Source organism: Macaca mulatta, chromosome 18, assembly GCF_049350105.2.
Source record: "Macaca mulatta isolate MMU2019108-1 chromosome 18, T2T-MMU8v2.0, whole genome shotgun sequence".
Classification (NCBI taxonomy): domain Eukaryota; kingdom Metazoa; phylum Chordata; class Mammalia; order Primates; family Cercopithecidae; genus Macaca; species Macaca mulatta.
In genome coordinates, this window is record NC_133423.1 from 60,616,472 (window position 1) to 60,632,596 (window position 16,125).

The following is a 16,125-nucleotide window of genomic DNA, read 5'->3' on the forward strand; positions in this document are numbered from 1 at the left end:
CAAGAGGATGTGTATGGGTTAATATGCAAATACTATGCAATTTTATATAAGGAACTGGATAAACCTTGGATTTTAGTATCCTGGAGGGTCCTGGAACCAATTCCCTGCAACTGTCCTCTAAAATTGTAATTGGAATCTTTTGCTGAACACATTTACTTTGATGTGCTAAGGTATTATTGTGCTGATTTTATTTTCTTGTCCTTTTTTCTACAGGAATATGGTGTTGGCAGAAAGATGTGTGTTGCTTAGTGCTGAACTTTTAAAAAGCCAAAGCAAATATTCAGAGGCTGCAGCTCTCCTAATACGGTTGACCAGTGAGGTACTGAAACTGTGTAGTATTTCCTTTAATTAGCATTGTTCATTTTTTAAAAAGACGTATCTTCTTTCTTGAAAGGGTTTACAAAACATAAAATTAGCCAGGGAAATCACTCTTTGGGAATTTACAACATGGCTATTTTAGTTTTTTGTTGAGTTAATTTTAAATGTAATTTTTTATAAATTAAATTTACATATTTTAAGGCTACATTTCATTATTAACTACAGACGTGTATTGAGCATACATACTCTGTGACTTATTAGGTTTTTGTCCTTTGAATAAGAATATTTAAAACAATGTGCATGTGCGTTGTTCCTAATATAAAATGATATTTTATTTTTTATTTTTCATATTTTGTTATCTGAGTCTGCTAGGGAAATAAAGCTGATTTTAAAAGACTAATCACTAAGGAGTTTTTAATTTTACTTTCAACTAGCATGAACTTTTTAAGAAAATCATCTTAAACATTTAAAAAACCTATATTGTGAATATTTTAAAAGAGAAGAAAGTAATTCATTTATAGTTGTTGAAGATTTTACAACAAACATTATTGAGTTGCATTGACTACAGGCTTGTAAAGAATGGTAGTAATTCCTTTATAAGTATTGTTAATAACGTGTTTTTTAGATGACTACTGAAGAATGAAGGAACGAAATCAAACATCTCCTTTGTTTGCTCCTTAAATGTTAAATATCCTAGGATTTTAGTCCTTGGACCACTGCACTTTTTAACTCTTTACGTTTTGGGGATGATCTTGTCCACAGCCATGCTTTCCACTTTCAAATCTGTCTTTAACCCTGAGCTTTCTTTGAGCTTTAGATTTGTATGGCCAACTGTCTTTAAGATTTATCTACTTGCGGCCAGGCGTGATGGCTCACGCCTGTAATCCTAGCACTCTGGGAGGCTGAAGCGGGCGGATCACCTGAGGTCAGGAGTTTGAGACCAGCCTGGCCAACATAATGTAATCCTATCTACTAAAAATACAAAAATTAGCTGGGCGTGGTGGTGCACACCTGTAATCTCAGCTACTCAGGAGGCTGAGGCAGGAGAATTGCTTGAACACAAGGTGGGGGTTGCAGTGAGCTGAGATCGCGCCACTGCACTCCAGCCTGGGCGACAGAGCGAGAGCAGCAACAAAGATTTATCTACTTCATGTTTCGAAGGCATCTTAAATTAACGTATAATAAACCCATAAAATTTTTTACCTGATATATCATGATCTTCAGTTATGTTATCACTAACAAGCCCTTTATTTGCTCAAGGCAGAAATGGCTTGAGATATTCCTGTATTCTCCTATCCTGTCTGTAATCCAATGTAGAATGGAGGTGGGGGTGGGAGTAATTTTTGTTTTCAAGCTCTTAAACATTATTTATTTAATTAAAATAATGTTAATCTTTAAAAATATTTTTTCTTTTTGTATCTCCATATAGTTTACTTATCTCTTTCTTTTGTTGGTTTTTTTAAAACTTCTCCTACTGTACTAGTTCTCATTCTTAATATTTTTTATTTGGGACTGTGGCCTTTTCCCTCTTGCTTTGTCTAGTTTACTAGTCATGATATCAGTTGTGTACTTCAGATAGTCTTGCTTAGTACACCTGTTTGTCCTGAGTGTCTCTGTTCTGCTCTCTCATATAATGCTGTAAAACCTGACTTACCATATTATATTATATTGGAAATTATGTTTAAGCTTCTTAAGCTGTTAGCTTCTTGAGGTCAGGGAACCGTGTTGCCTTCTGTTTTTATTCCTGTTGCCTAACACTGGCCTTGGCACGTGGATTAGATGCTCTACAAGTGTTTGTTGGAACTGAACCATTAATTCTTCTACAAAAGTTTCTGTAAGATCTAACTAGTTAGGTTAAGAAGTGATATTTAAAATGTTTAATAATTGTTATTGCATGGCCACTGACTAATAAATATGAACAGGTAAACTATTTGTAGAGCTGAATATAGGCTTTTGAGTATTCTGATGTTCTCTATTATAATAAATAATCTTAACTTGGATTTGAATGTGTTGCTGTGTTTTTCAACCTAAGGATTATCAGTGAATGTAAAAAGAATTTATGGTTCAGGAGCTTGAATAAAATTCCTTTTTTTCTTCCTTGCTTAAATGCTTTTAATTGCCATTCTATCCACATATGTGAATAAAATTTCTTCAGAGCAAATTCTCCTGTCTGCATTATAACAGTGTTATTTTTTGTCATTTTTCTCTTCTTTCCAACTCTTTGTTTTCACTTTCTCAAATCTGGATGATTTGTTTTATCATGAAAGTCTAGAAAATGTATCATTGTTATTTACTGCCATATGGTGGGGAGAGGGGGCAGGTGGTGGTGCATGTACCCAGAAATTGTGATTCTAAGTGGCCTTTTCTGCAATACCTGTCATAAATTTCTTTGGGGTAACTTGAAACTAATGATTGTTGGGCATAATGTTTATAAATTATGTTAAATCTTTACCAACAATTTACATTTATTGTATGTATTTTGTTAACTAGAAAGGCTGTATAATATCAAGAGGGGCACACTGGTTTTGAAGCTGGAGAACTGAGTTACATAATCTTGACATGCCTGAACTGTGTTCCCTAGATTTTTGCTAATACCGTCATAGGGAAAGATAGTTAATGAGGCCTGGGCAAGAGGAGGAGCTGTGCTTTGACTTTATGTACTGCAAATTTTTGGGCAAGTGGATCTTATTTTTTGTTTTATTCCCTGGGATTCTCAGAATGGCAGAGCAAACCCAGTTTAATGATAAAACATGCCACATTTATCACCATATAGGATATATATGAATTTGGTGCTTAAGACATACCTGCTTGTATCTGTTTCTGTATTGAACACTTATTCTGGTCTTACAACCCATTTTTTCTGTTACTATATTTAAATATGAAAAATCAGTTTCTAGGGATGCTAATATCAGTTTTTGTAAGTTTCTTCAGCTTGGGAGTAACTGGTCTTATGGGAAATTTATCAGCTGAAAGCACTTTTCTTTCCTGTTAACTTCATGGTTATGCAGAGATGAAATCTTAAAAGCTTAGAGCCGTCTTTTTTGTTTGATGTTTGATTCAGTTAGTTAGCTACAACTGGTGGCTTTATCAACTGTGTTTTTATTGAAGTGTTTATTGAGGCCTCTACCTCAGATGAATTTTTTTTTTTCTGTACATAATCCTCATATTTTAAGTTATTGTTGTCTTTTTATCTTTTGTTAAAATTATCTCTTGGTTGTGGACAGAATTTTCATAGGCCGGAGTTCTTAATGAAATGCTATCAACAGGTTTTTTTTTTTTTTTTTAGTTTCTTACGGAACATATATAAAACTTGTTATTTGATAGTATGAAATACACCACTATATTAAAATTTTATCTTTCAATTCATTTAAAACCTTTGCTTTCTGGATAAAACCATCACTTTGTAAAAATCCTTTTATTTCTCTTCCGTCAACACTGATAGCAGTTGTCATTCTTTTCAGGGCTATTTTTCTCCTTTCAAAACAATGTTTTTACCACTTTGGGTGTCACATTAAGAATCAGGGTCTAATGAAGAATAAAGCTGGACTAAGATATGAAAGCACGGTATTCAGCTCTAGAAACTGATTCTGATTCAGTCTAGAAACTGATTCTTTACATGCAAGAGTCAAAATTTTGTTTCAGCCAAATTAATACAGGCCATGGACTTCCACATGTGCCTTCAGTTGGTCAGTTCTTGAGTGTTAAATTTGGAAATGCTAAGAGTTTCTCGTTTTGGTTTTTAACTGGATTGTACATTAGAATCATTTGCAAACCATTAAGTATTCTCAGGGGATATTCTTAGCTTTTTAGAATGTCCAGGATTGCTACCCATTCAGGTTTTGCAGTTTAGTGAAGCTTCATAGGCAATAAAGAAGTGTGTGTGTATATATTATTTTATTTTATTTTATTTATTCATGTGTGTTTGTATGTATGCATGCATATGTGTGTTGTGCTAAGAATAGACTTAAGAAATTACAGCACTTAAAAAACTGAACTCTGTTGAGGTCTAAGTGAAGTTGTGAAATAGAAACAATAATTAGGGAGAATTACCTATTTTGGATATTAAAATATATAGATACTAAAATATAAGGCTACCGAAAGTAAAACTCTATACAGTGATAAGAATAGACATATTAATGGGCTAGAATGAGAATTTAAATACTGCATATGGTTAAGGTATCATTTAAAATTAGTGGAGAAAGCTAACTTATTCACAAAATGGTATTGTGATACCTAAGCAGCTGTTTGGGTTGGAATCTTAGCTTATTCATTGTGTTTTAATATATTATGGCTTGATTAAGCTATAATAAAAAATGAAACCAGAGTAACACACACACAGACACACACACACACACACACACACACCCCTAGAAGCAAATACTAAGAGAGCATTTTTTAAAGTCCTGGAATGATAACATCCTTTCTTAGTTTGATACAATATCTTGACACCATAAAGGCAATGATAGTGTGCTGCCCTGCAAAAGAATAAACTCTTTCTTGTCAAAACTGGAAAATACTGTTTGCAAAATATATCACAAAGGACTAATATTAAGAGTATACAAAGGGCGCTTACAAAGCAGAAAATCACAACAAACCATTCACAAAAGAGCATAAACAGGCAATTCACAGGAAAAGTACAAAATCCCCTAAACATATGAAAAGATTAACAGTCCTACGATAAAGTGTATGTTAAGGAACAAGGTGTTATATATATATATTTTTTCCCTTTTTTGAGACAGGTCGTCCTTCTGTCACTAAGCCTGGAGTGCAGTGGTGAATTCATGGCTCACTGCAGCTGCAGTCTCCCAGGCTCAGGTGATTCTCCTGCCTCAGCCTCCCAAGTAGCTAGGACCACAGACACCATCATGCCCAGCTAATTTTTGTAGAGACGGGGGTCTCTTTCTGTTGCCCAGGCTGGTCTTGAACTCTTTGGCTCAAACGATCCCCCACCTTCACCTCCCAAAGTTCTGTTATAGGTGTGAGCTCCCAGCTGTCATTTTTCTTTTATTAGCTGAAAATTTGGAAGATTTTTGGCTGAGTAGAGTGGAACACATATACTCTTATTCTTTGTTGATGAGAGTATGTATTGGTGCTACTTTTTTTTTTTTTTTTTAGCAGTTTGGCTATATTGATTAGAATCTGAAGTAGTGTATGCATAGCTTTCATTAACTCAGCAGTTCTACTACCAGAAATTTCTCTATTAAAATATTTGAATAATTATTCAAATATGTTTCTATAAAGATAGTTATCAAAGCATTTTATGTAGTAACAAAATATGAAACAATAATCAATTGGTAAGTTAGGGTACATTTTATAATGGAATACAGTGTAACTTTAAAAGAAATGAGAGAGATGTAGATGTCTTAGAAAGATGTCCATTACATAAGTGAAAAAAGCAAGGTACTCTATATAAATACCACTTATGTATCAAAATATATGTGTATTTTAAAAAATCCGTGTGTTTTAGGCATGTAAACACATGCACATACATATACAGGAGGGGTGACAAAGGACACAACACTACTAAGCTGTAAAGAATAGTTACCTCTGGCAAATGACATGAAACATGGGCTAGGAAAGAAAGATGTTCATTTTTTCTTCAAACACGTATTCTTTTTTAAAAAGTTAGTTTGTATTAATACTTTTTAAAAAGAAAACATTTTTCTAAAAAATAAAGTAAGCTCCCAAGCTCCCCTAAGTATTTCTGACACAAACCCATTTTTAAGAACCACTAATTAATTACGTATTCCTGACTTTTTTACTTACTAGCTTTTGGATCTTAATTACTAGAGCAATCATCTAATCATTTAGTTTTTATCAGGAGGAGGTTGAAATAGATAATAGCTGCCATTTACTGAATGCTTTCTAGGTGGTTTCCTCGAGTCTATTTCAGCTCTAGTATAATTCTATGATTGACCCAGAGATAGTTTATGATAATCAATGGTCTGTGAACACTTTTGATGTAACTATAATTTGTTGAAATTATTGCATTTAAAGTCAATGTTTTCTGTTTTCAACTTTCCCTGGGGAAAATAATGGCAGCAGAACACATGGAAGGGCATGGTAAGTTCAGCTTGAGAACAGCTAAAAACCTGGAGAAAGTTTTGGTGAAAATGTTGTTGATATTTAATCAGCAACCTTCAGTACTTTCTCAGTTATCTGTAAAATGATGACTCTTTCAGTCGAAAGATTTGTCTTAAGGGTGGTGACGTAATGTAGTATGTGGTTTTGTAGTTTCTGTACTGTGAGGGTCAGTTGAAGTGGAAACTTTCTTGAGATGTATTCTTTATTAATATAATAATAGCAGGTGAAAAGAAAATCTTTGAAACTGAAGCCTTCTGAACTTTTTAATGAAATGCAGTCGATTTGGCCCTCTGGAATATAATAGCAAACGTTGAGGATTCCTTTAAATACAGTAAAATTTTACAGAGAATTAAGGAGTAGATTAGAATATTTCATAATCTATGTACATGTTTTCTTGGGTGGATGAAAATATGCTAACAAGTCAATTTTCAGAGGAAATCAGATTGGTGTAAATGTTTTCTGGTTTATTTTTTATCGGTATACCTGTAATAAATTTGTAGTTGACAAACTTTTTTGCCATTTGAGAAGGGATTGCAGTTACTCACAGATTTTCGTACATGGCACATATCATAACCAGACATTTGGCTTTTATGAAAAGCTAAGTATTTCATGGTAGAAAATGTTTTCAAAGCTTAAAAGAATTTTGTATTTTTGGAAGAATCAAGATTGGTTTGCCCCTTGATCTTTGCCCTCATATACTCTTAAGTTAAACATTGGATATGCTATATATTAAGATATTAAATGTTTTTTCACTAGTTATCTATTTACTTTTAACTTGGTGAAACTAACCTTTTTCTCTTTTAAACATTCACTAGGATTCTGATCTTCGAAGTGCACTTCTTTTGGAACAGGCGGCACATTGCTTTATAAACATGAAAAGTCCCATGGTTAGAAAATATGCATTTCATATGATATTGGCAGGCCATCGATTTAGTAAAGCAGGGCAGGTGAGTGCTTTTGCTTTACAATGAAAAGTTGCTATTAATTTCTTTTATAAATGTGTGTCATTTGTCCATTTTTTGTTATTTAAAATGAATCTTGAAAACTAAATGAAATTTTGTTCTGAGGTAATTTATTGGTAAGGGCATGAGATTTGGATTTAGACAAATCTGGCTATGAATTTTGATCTTCTATTCACAACTTTGGTCAGGCTGCTTCTCTGAGCCTCAGGGTTTTTTTATTTATAAAATTTGTAATTTTACTCAAATTTTGGTTAGGTTAAACTAAATCACATTTGTGAAAAGCCAGATAGATTGTATGCATTCAAGTAGGAATGAATTCTCCCTATTTCAGCTCTGATCTTCTGTTCTCTCTCAAAGTAATTTTTAAAAAAATCCTGCTCTTTCTGTTTCAGAGTGCTTTATAATGCTATTGACTAAATACTTAATGTATAGACATCTTCTGTCTCTTGTCTCTTGAAGCAGTTGAGTTGCTGGGATCTTTACTGATTTATAGAGATTTATCCAGCCCCAGTTGTCCTAGAACCATTAGTCGGAGAGAGCTAGCTTTCTTGGAGGCTGAGAGTAGCAGTAGGGAAATGGTGATTTACTATAAATATAAATAGAAACTTGGATTAAACAACCATTAAACAACCATCTCTATATTTCAGAGACTATACTAGGAGCTGAACATACACCCATAAAATCAACATGGTCTTACCTCTTAAGGAGCTTTTGATCTATTAGGGGCATATGAAGGTCTTTTAAAAATTTAGTTAATATGGGCCGGGCGTGGTGGCACACTCCTGTAACCCTAGCACTTTGGGAGGCTGAGGTGGGTGGATCACGAGGTCAGGAGATCGAGACCATTCTGGCTAACACAGTGAAACCCCGTCTCTACTAAAAATACAAAAAAAAATTAGCCAGGCGTGGTGGCGGGCGCCTGTAGTCCCAGCTACTCAGGAGGCTGAGGCAGGAGAATGGCATGAACCTGGAAGGCAGAGCTTGCAGTGAACTGAGATTGTGCCACTGCATTCCAGCCTGAGCGACAAAGCGAGAATCCGCCTTAAAAAAAAAAAAATTAATATGAATATACTAAGTATGAAATGTAACTGTGAACATCCTTACATTTTTGTAAGTCTGTGCTAACCAAAGCATCCCAGTGTTTTACACAATATACATTATTTCAAAGGTACAAAGAAAAGTAAAGATGTTCGAAATTACTGTCAATTTCATGTAAAAATACTATACTTTTTTAAAACCAACATTTCAAAATTGGGTTCCTTCCTCTCTTTTTGGAACCCGTGGAAAGTTAGAAAATATGTGGAATTGCTTAATGTTCATTGAAAAAACCTTTCAAATCTTAATATAAAATTAAATGTCTTTATAATAATTGATACACTCCATGAATTAGAATTTCTCAGGCTCTAACATGGAAAAAACTTAAAAAAAAAATAACTATTATTACTTTTCATGGCTTTTCTTCAGTAGTAAGTGCAAGTGCATCTGAAACATGTTACCCCACTGTGTATCTCTGGTTAAAAGGTTTCTGTTCAAAAAATGACAAAATGTATTAAGCAGGTTTCCTTTGCTTGAAAGAAAATATATGTCCCATTGGGAATGGTCTGTTGTCTCCTATTGAAAATAAGTCATCATTTTTCTACATCTTTGTCCACTTTTATGAATGGTTTCATTTGTGAGAATGGTAATGTCATTGGAACTAGAAACAGCTGCTTGTATCTTACCTTCCCAAATTATAGGGCATATTGCTTCTAGGAAATACCTAACAAGTTAAAAATGCTACGTTTGTGGTAGGTTGAGATATATTTGCTGTCTTGCTTGATAATCATCTTCTTACTGTAGCATATAACCCTGCGAAGTTAATGATTCAAGGTAGCTGGGTTTGCTATTTCATGACCACTCTATACACTCTGAACCCAAGACAGCTCTTCCACGAAACAGTACAGTTTGTGGAAATCTGAGAATATGACTATAAATTAAGATCTACTGGATAAGTCAATACAATATATATCTAACTGAAGCTGGCCAAGAACAGTCTCTTCCTTGGAAGTTAGGGTGCATAGAACACATATAATTCTGACTGAGGCCGAGTTTCTGAGAAGCACCAACTTTTTATTATTTAAAAAAAAATTTTAAGTTCCAATGTACATGTGCAGGATGTGCAGGTTTGTTACATAGGTAAACGTGTGCCATAGTGGTTTGCTGCACCTGTCAACCCATCACCTAGGTATTAAGCCCAGCATCCATTAACTCTTTTTGCTAATGCTTTCCCTCCCCCCACCCTACCCCGCAACAGGCCACAGTGTGTGTTGTTCTCCTACTGTGTCCATGTGTTCTCATTGTTCAGCTCCCACTTATAAGTGAGAACATGCGGTGTTTGGTTTTCTGTTCCTGTATTAGTTTGCTGAGGATAATGGCTTCCAGCTCCATCCATGTCCCTGCAAAGGACATGATCTCTTTCCTTTTTATGGCTGCATAGTATTCCATGGTGTGTATGTATGTGCCACATTTTCTTTATCAGTCTATCATTGATAGGCATTTGGGTTGATTCCATGTCTCTGCTATTGTGAATAGTGCTGCAATGAACATAGGTGTGCCATAAAACAGAATTCTCCTGCCTCAGCCTCCCGAGTAACTGGGATTACAGGCATGCATCACTACGCTCAGCTAATGTTGTATTTTTAGTAGAGGCGAGGTTTCTCCATGTTGGTCAGGCTGGTCTTGAACTCCCAACCTCAGGTAGTCTGCCTGCCTTGGCCTCCCAAAGTGCTGGGATTACAGGCGTGAGCCATCATGCCTAGCTTTGACTTTTTAATAATCACCATTCTGACTGGCATGAAATGGTATCTCATTGTGGTTTTGATTTGCATTTCTGTAATGATCAGGTTTTGATTTGCATTCCTCTAATGGTCAGTGATGTTGAGCTTTTTTTTTTTTTTTCATGTTTGTTGGCTACATAAATGTCTTCTTTTGAGAAGTATCTGTTCATGTTCTTTGCCCACTTTTGGATGGGGTTGTTTTTTTCTTGTAAATTTGTTTAAGTTCCTTGTAGATTCTGGATATTAGACCTTTGTTAGATGGATAGATTGCAAAAATTTTCTACCACTCTGTAGGTTGTCTGTTTGCTCTGATGATAGTTTCTTTTGTGGTGCAGATGCTCTTTCATGGTTTGGTTCTCTGCTTGTCTGTTGTTGGTGTATAGGAATGCTTGTGATTTTTGCGCATTGATTTTGTATCCTGAGATTTTGCTGAAGTTGCTTATCAGCTTAAGAAGCTTTTGGGCTGAGACAATGGGGTTTTCTAGACATAGGATCATGTCATTTGCAGATGAAGACAATTTGACTTCGTCTGTTTGTATTTGAATACTCTTTATTTCTTTCTCTTGCTTGATTGCCCTGGCCAGAATTTCCAATACTGTGTTAAATAGCAGTGGTGAGAGAGGCATCCTTGTCTTGTGCTGGTTTTCAAGGGGAATACTTCCACCTTTTGTCCATTCAGTATGATATTGGCTATGGGTTTGTCATAAATGGCTCTTACTATTTTTTTGTTTGTTTGTTTGAGTTGGAGTTTCGCTCCTGTTGCCCAGGCTGGAGTGCAATGGCGTGATCTTGGCTCACTGCAACCTCTGCCTCTCGGGTTCAAACAATTGTCCTACCTCAGCTTCACAAGTAGCTGGGGTTACAGGCACCCGCCACCACATCCGGGTAATTTTTTGTATTTTTAGTAGAGACGCAGTTTCACCATGTTGGCCGTGCTGGTCTTGAACTGCTGACCTCAGGTGATCCGTCCACCTTGGGCTCCCAAAGTGCTGGGATTACAGGCGTGAGTCACCACGCCTGGCCAGCTCTTACTATTTTGAGACATGTTCCTTTGATACCTAGTTTATTGAGAGTTATTAACATGAAGAGATGTTGAATTTTATCAAAAGTGTTTTCTGCATCTATTGAGGTAATCATGTGGTTTTTCTCTTTAGTTCTGTTTATGTGATAAATTACCGTTATTGATTTGCGTATGTTGAACCAGCCTTGCATCCCAGGGATGAAGCCAACTTGATTGTGGTGGATAAACTTTTTGATGAGAAGCACCAACTTTTCATGACATTTGAATTTAAAACAGGGTTGTATTGATAGGGATGAGAGAAGAAGTTACAGAGTAATGCCGTTTCTCTTAGTCCTCTCTTTGAGAATTCATGCTGAATTGCTTATCTTGCCCCAGAAGTGTGTGTGTATGTGTGTGTGTGTGTTGCCCAGCCTGGATTGCAGTGGCGCGATCTCGGCTCACTGCAACCTCCACCTCCCGGGTTCAAGCGATTCTTTTGCCTCAGCCACCGGAGTAGTTGAGACTACAGGTACGTGCCACCACACCTGGCTAATTTTTGTATTTTTAGTAGAGATGTGGTTTCACCATGTTGGCCGGGCTGGTCTTGAACTCCTGACCTTGTTATTTGCTCACCTCAGCCTCCCAAAATACTGGGTAATTACAGGCGTGAGCCATTGTGCTTGGCACGACAGAAATTGTTTATAGTTCAATTATTTTTCATTAAGAATATCAGAAAGTAAAGTGCATTTTAAAAAGAAGTGGCGTGAAAGTTTAGTCAGTTAAAAAAAAAATTAAAATGCTGGGGAAGAGTGTATGTGATTAGACAACCTTTCTTTCTGTTCTTACTATAAAAAACTGACTCAAACCTTGTACCTCATTTAAATTTCTTTTCCAAAAAAATCTTCAAAAATACACTTGAACACTTTCGAAAATCCACTTGAACACACAGACACATTCGATTGTTTTTCTGTATCTATCAGTTTTTAATAATGTGTTCCTTTACTAAATGCTAAAGATAGGGTTGCTTTTTTCTTTTTTTTCCCAAGAAACATCACTTAAAAATTAATTTAGAAACAGGCCATGCATGTTGGTTCACACCTGTAATCCCAGCACTTTGGGAGGCCAAGGTGGGCTGATCACCTGAGGTTTAGAATTTGAGACCAGCCTGACCAACATGGAGAAACCCTGTCTCTACTAAAAAGACAAAATTAGCTGGGCGTGGTGGTGCATGCCTGTAATCCCAGCTACTCTGGAGGCTGAGGCAGGAGAATTACTTGAACCTGGGAGGTGGAGGTTACAGTGACCCAATATTGTACCATTGCACTCCAGCCTGGGCAATGAGCAAAACTCCATCTCAAAATAATAATAATAATAATAATAATAATAATAATTTGGAAACAATCTCAGCTTTATAGAAAAGTTGCAAGCAGTGTTCAGAAATTTTTCTTTTTGCCATTTGAGTGTTAAGTGGTTTATCTATTGCCCTATTATCCTCAAATACCTTAGGACATATTTCTTATTTTCTAGAAACAAGAACTTTCCGTTACATAACCATAGCATAACCATCAAAATAAAAAAATTGGCATTGATACAGTGCTACTGTGTAATCCTCAGACCCCATTCAGATTTTGACAGTCATCCCATGCATGTCCTTTATCAGAGGGCGTAGGATGTTTTGTCCTTTTTTAGTCAAAGGATCATTTGACTTCATGACTTAAACACTCATGAAGGTTAGTCCAATTATTATTATTATTATTTTTTTTTGAGACGGAGTCTTGCTCTGTCGCCCAGGCTGGGGTGCAGTGGCCGGATCTCAGCTCACTGCAAGCTCCGCCTCCCGGGTTTATGCCATTCTCCTGCCTCAGCCTCCTGAGTAGCTGGGACTACAGGCGCCCGCCACCTCACCCGGCTACTTTTTTGTATTTTTTTAGTAGAGAGGGGTTTCACCGTGTTAGCCAGGATGGTCTCGATCTCCTGACCTCACGATCCGCCCATCTCGGCCTCCCAAAGTGCTGAGATTACAGGCTTGAGCCACCGCGCCCGGCCAGTCCAATTATTTTTGTAGATTGTCCCAAGTTACATATCTCTGCTATTTTCCTCATGATGAGATTCAAATTCGGTATGTTTATAGGAATATCACAGAAGACATCCTGTATTCTCATTTCATGCCATCCAGTGGCAGACTGTTTTTATTTATCATTTAATCAATAAAGTGTTCCTTTTTAAAAAAAAAACAACTTCGTTTTTTACGAAATAGGGTCTCACTGTGTTGCCCAGGCTGGTCTCAAACTCCTGACTTCAAGAGATCATCCCACCTTGGCCTCCCAAAGTGCTAGGATTGCAGGCATGAGCTACAACAGCCAGCCAAGAAAATACTTCTTTAAAAAAACCCCTCAAAGACAATTCTGACAATACTATAAGGCACGTATGGAGGACAGTGGAAACTGGTATATTTTGAAACAAAAGTTTAGTGAAAATAAAGCCTTTTCTTGGTACCACATCCCATTTTTTAAGATGGAGGTTGTCTGAGTTCAGAGAGTGGCAGTGATAAGTAATTCATGCCAAATAGCTGCTTATGCTTATGATAGGGTGCAGTGATGGCCAGAAGAAAAGAATACCAAACTCTATCACTACAGAACAAACCAGTTGTATAAAAATGTGCTTATATCATAAATATATACAAACACATAAATACACACACACATTTACTATCTACTCACATGCAGTTTTAGCACACGCTGGTATTTCCATTCAGGCCAGTGCAGTGGTATAAAGAGGGATGACCACATCAAAATTAAATTTCATAAAATAGCTTCCAGTCATAAGATAATAACAAAGCCTCTAACTCTATCCATGACTCCATATGCTAATGCTCTGGAAACTCCCATCTGGTTTTGTTTTTTGTTTTTGTTGTTTTGGCAGAGTTTCGCTCTTTCGCCCAGGCTGCAGTGAAGTGGCTCCATCTCGGCTCACTGCAACCTCCGCCTCCCAGGTTCAAGCGATTCTCCTGTCTCAGCCTCCAGAGTAGCTGGGATTACAGATGTCCGCCACGAAGCCCAGCTAATTTTTCTATTTTTAGTAGAGACGGAGTTTCACCGTGTTGGCCAGGCTGATATTGAACTCCTGACCTCAGGCGATCCACCCGCCTCAGCCTCCCAAAGTGCTAGGATTACAGGCCTAAGTTACCGTGCTCAACCTCCCAACTGGTTTTTCACAGTCATTAGTATTACTGAGTTCATATACTTCTTGCCTTTGAACAAAGCAGGTGCTTGCTTGTTTCAGGACTTCCTCTTGGTTTTTAAACTGCAGGTCTAAAAACTTTTAGGTTTTTAGAACTGTTACCACTTTTGGATTTCTTCTGTCTGGTTAATTTGTCTCTATTTGAGATTCCTGTTATTAAAAATCAGCCTTTAACTTTGCAGTCCTCTTTTCTGTTTTGAAAACATTTGATCCTTTTGATGTAGCATCTTCTTCAGTGTTCACTTCTTTCATTAGTTGGGCGGTGATGGCCAGGTGGTTAGTACCTGGTGAGTTCAGAGCCAGATCTGGAGGAAAGCTGTCTCCATGAATTGTGATTGACTGGAACTTGGACCTTTTTCTTTGGAATTTTATTTTGATGTAGAGATGTGGGAAGTCTTCTACCCTGTTACAGTGGGTGCTACCCACTCTACTGTCTATCTTCTTTTTGTGGTGACTGACATCGAATAACTGCTTTGGTGTTTTTGTTGCTTATTTTGTTTTCTACAGGGTGTACTTTTATAGTGTGTTTTGTCAGCATCAATTTCCCATCCCTTCTTTTTTGGTCATCTTTTCTGTCAGACATACTGTTGCTGGCACTGAGAGGTGGTCTGTACCTATCTCTCTCTCTCTCTCTTTTTTTTTTTTTTTCTTTTTTCTGAAACAGAGTCTCGCTCTTTCACTTAGGCTGGAGTGCAGTGGCATGATCTCGGCTCACTGCAACCTCCATCTCCCGGGTTCAAACGATTCTCCTGCCTCAGCCTCCCAAGTAGCTGGGATTACAGGTGCGTGCTACCATGCCTGGCTAATTGTTGTGTTTTTAGTAGCGATGGAGTTTCACCATGTTGGCCAGGCTGGTCTCGAACTCCTGAACTCGTGATCCATCCGCCTCAGACTCCCAAAGTGCTGGGATTACAGGCGGGAACCACTGTGCCCAGCTGTACCTGTCTTTTAAAACAATAGTTACAGAGGCCAGGCACAGTGACTCACGCCGGTAATCCCAGCACTTTGGGAGGCTGAGGCAGATGGATCACGAGTTCAGGAGTTCGAGACCAGTATGGCCAACATGGTGAAACCCCATCTCTATTAAAAATACAACAATTAGCCAGGCGTGGTAGTGTGCGCCTGTAATTCCAGCTACTTGGCAGGCTGAGGCAGGAGAATCGCTTGAACCTGGGAGGCAGAGGTTGCAGTAGGCCGAGATCACGCCACTTCACTCCAACCTGGGCGACAGAGCGAGACTCTGTCTCGAAAAATATAAAAATAAAAATTACAAATTCAGGAGGTCCATGTCCGGGTTTGCTGCATGAGTATGTTGTATAATGCTGCAATTTGGGCTTCAGAGAACTAACCCATCACCCAAATAGTGAATATATTACCTAGTAGGTTGTTTTTCAACCCTCACTTCTTTCCCTTCCTCCCTCTCCCCTTTTGGTGTACCCTTTGTCTATTATTTCCATCTTTATGTCCACGCATGCCCATTATTTAGCTCCCACTTATAAGTGAGAACATTCATATTTGATTCTCTATTTCTGGTTTATTTCCCTTATGATAATGGCCTCTAGCTCCATCCATGTTGCTGCAAAGGATATGATACCATTCGTTTTTATGGCCATGTCATATTCCATGGTGTGTACGTGCCACATTTTCTTTATCCAGTCCACCATTGATGGGCACCATAGGTTGATTTCATGTTTTTACTACTGTG

The 16,125-nt window shown here is 37.3% G+C and overlaps 1 protein-coding gene across 2 annotated transcripts in view; it reads left to right on the forward strand.

The window, feature by feature from the left end:
* Positions 1 to 16,125, forward strand: part of TRAPPC8 (trafficking protein particle complex subunit 8) — a 115,699-nt gene that overhangs the window by 46,729 nt on the left and 52,845 nt on the right. For both annotated transcript variants that reach the window (XM_015121781.3, XM_015121782.3), the window contains exons 11-12: positions 214 to 319; positions 7,218 to 7,349. In XM_015121781.3, the coding sequence (XP_014977267.1) occupies positions 214 to 319; positions 7,218 to 7,349 (238 nt within the window). The remainder of the gene's footprint in view (positions 1 to 213; positions 320 to 7,217; positions 7,350 to 16,125) is intronic.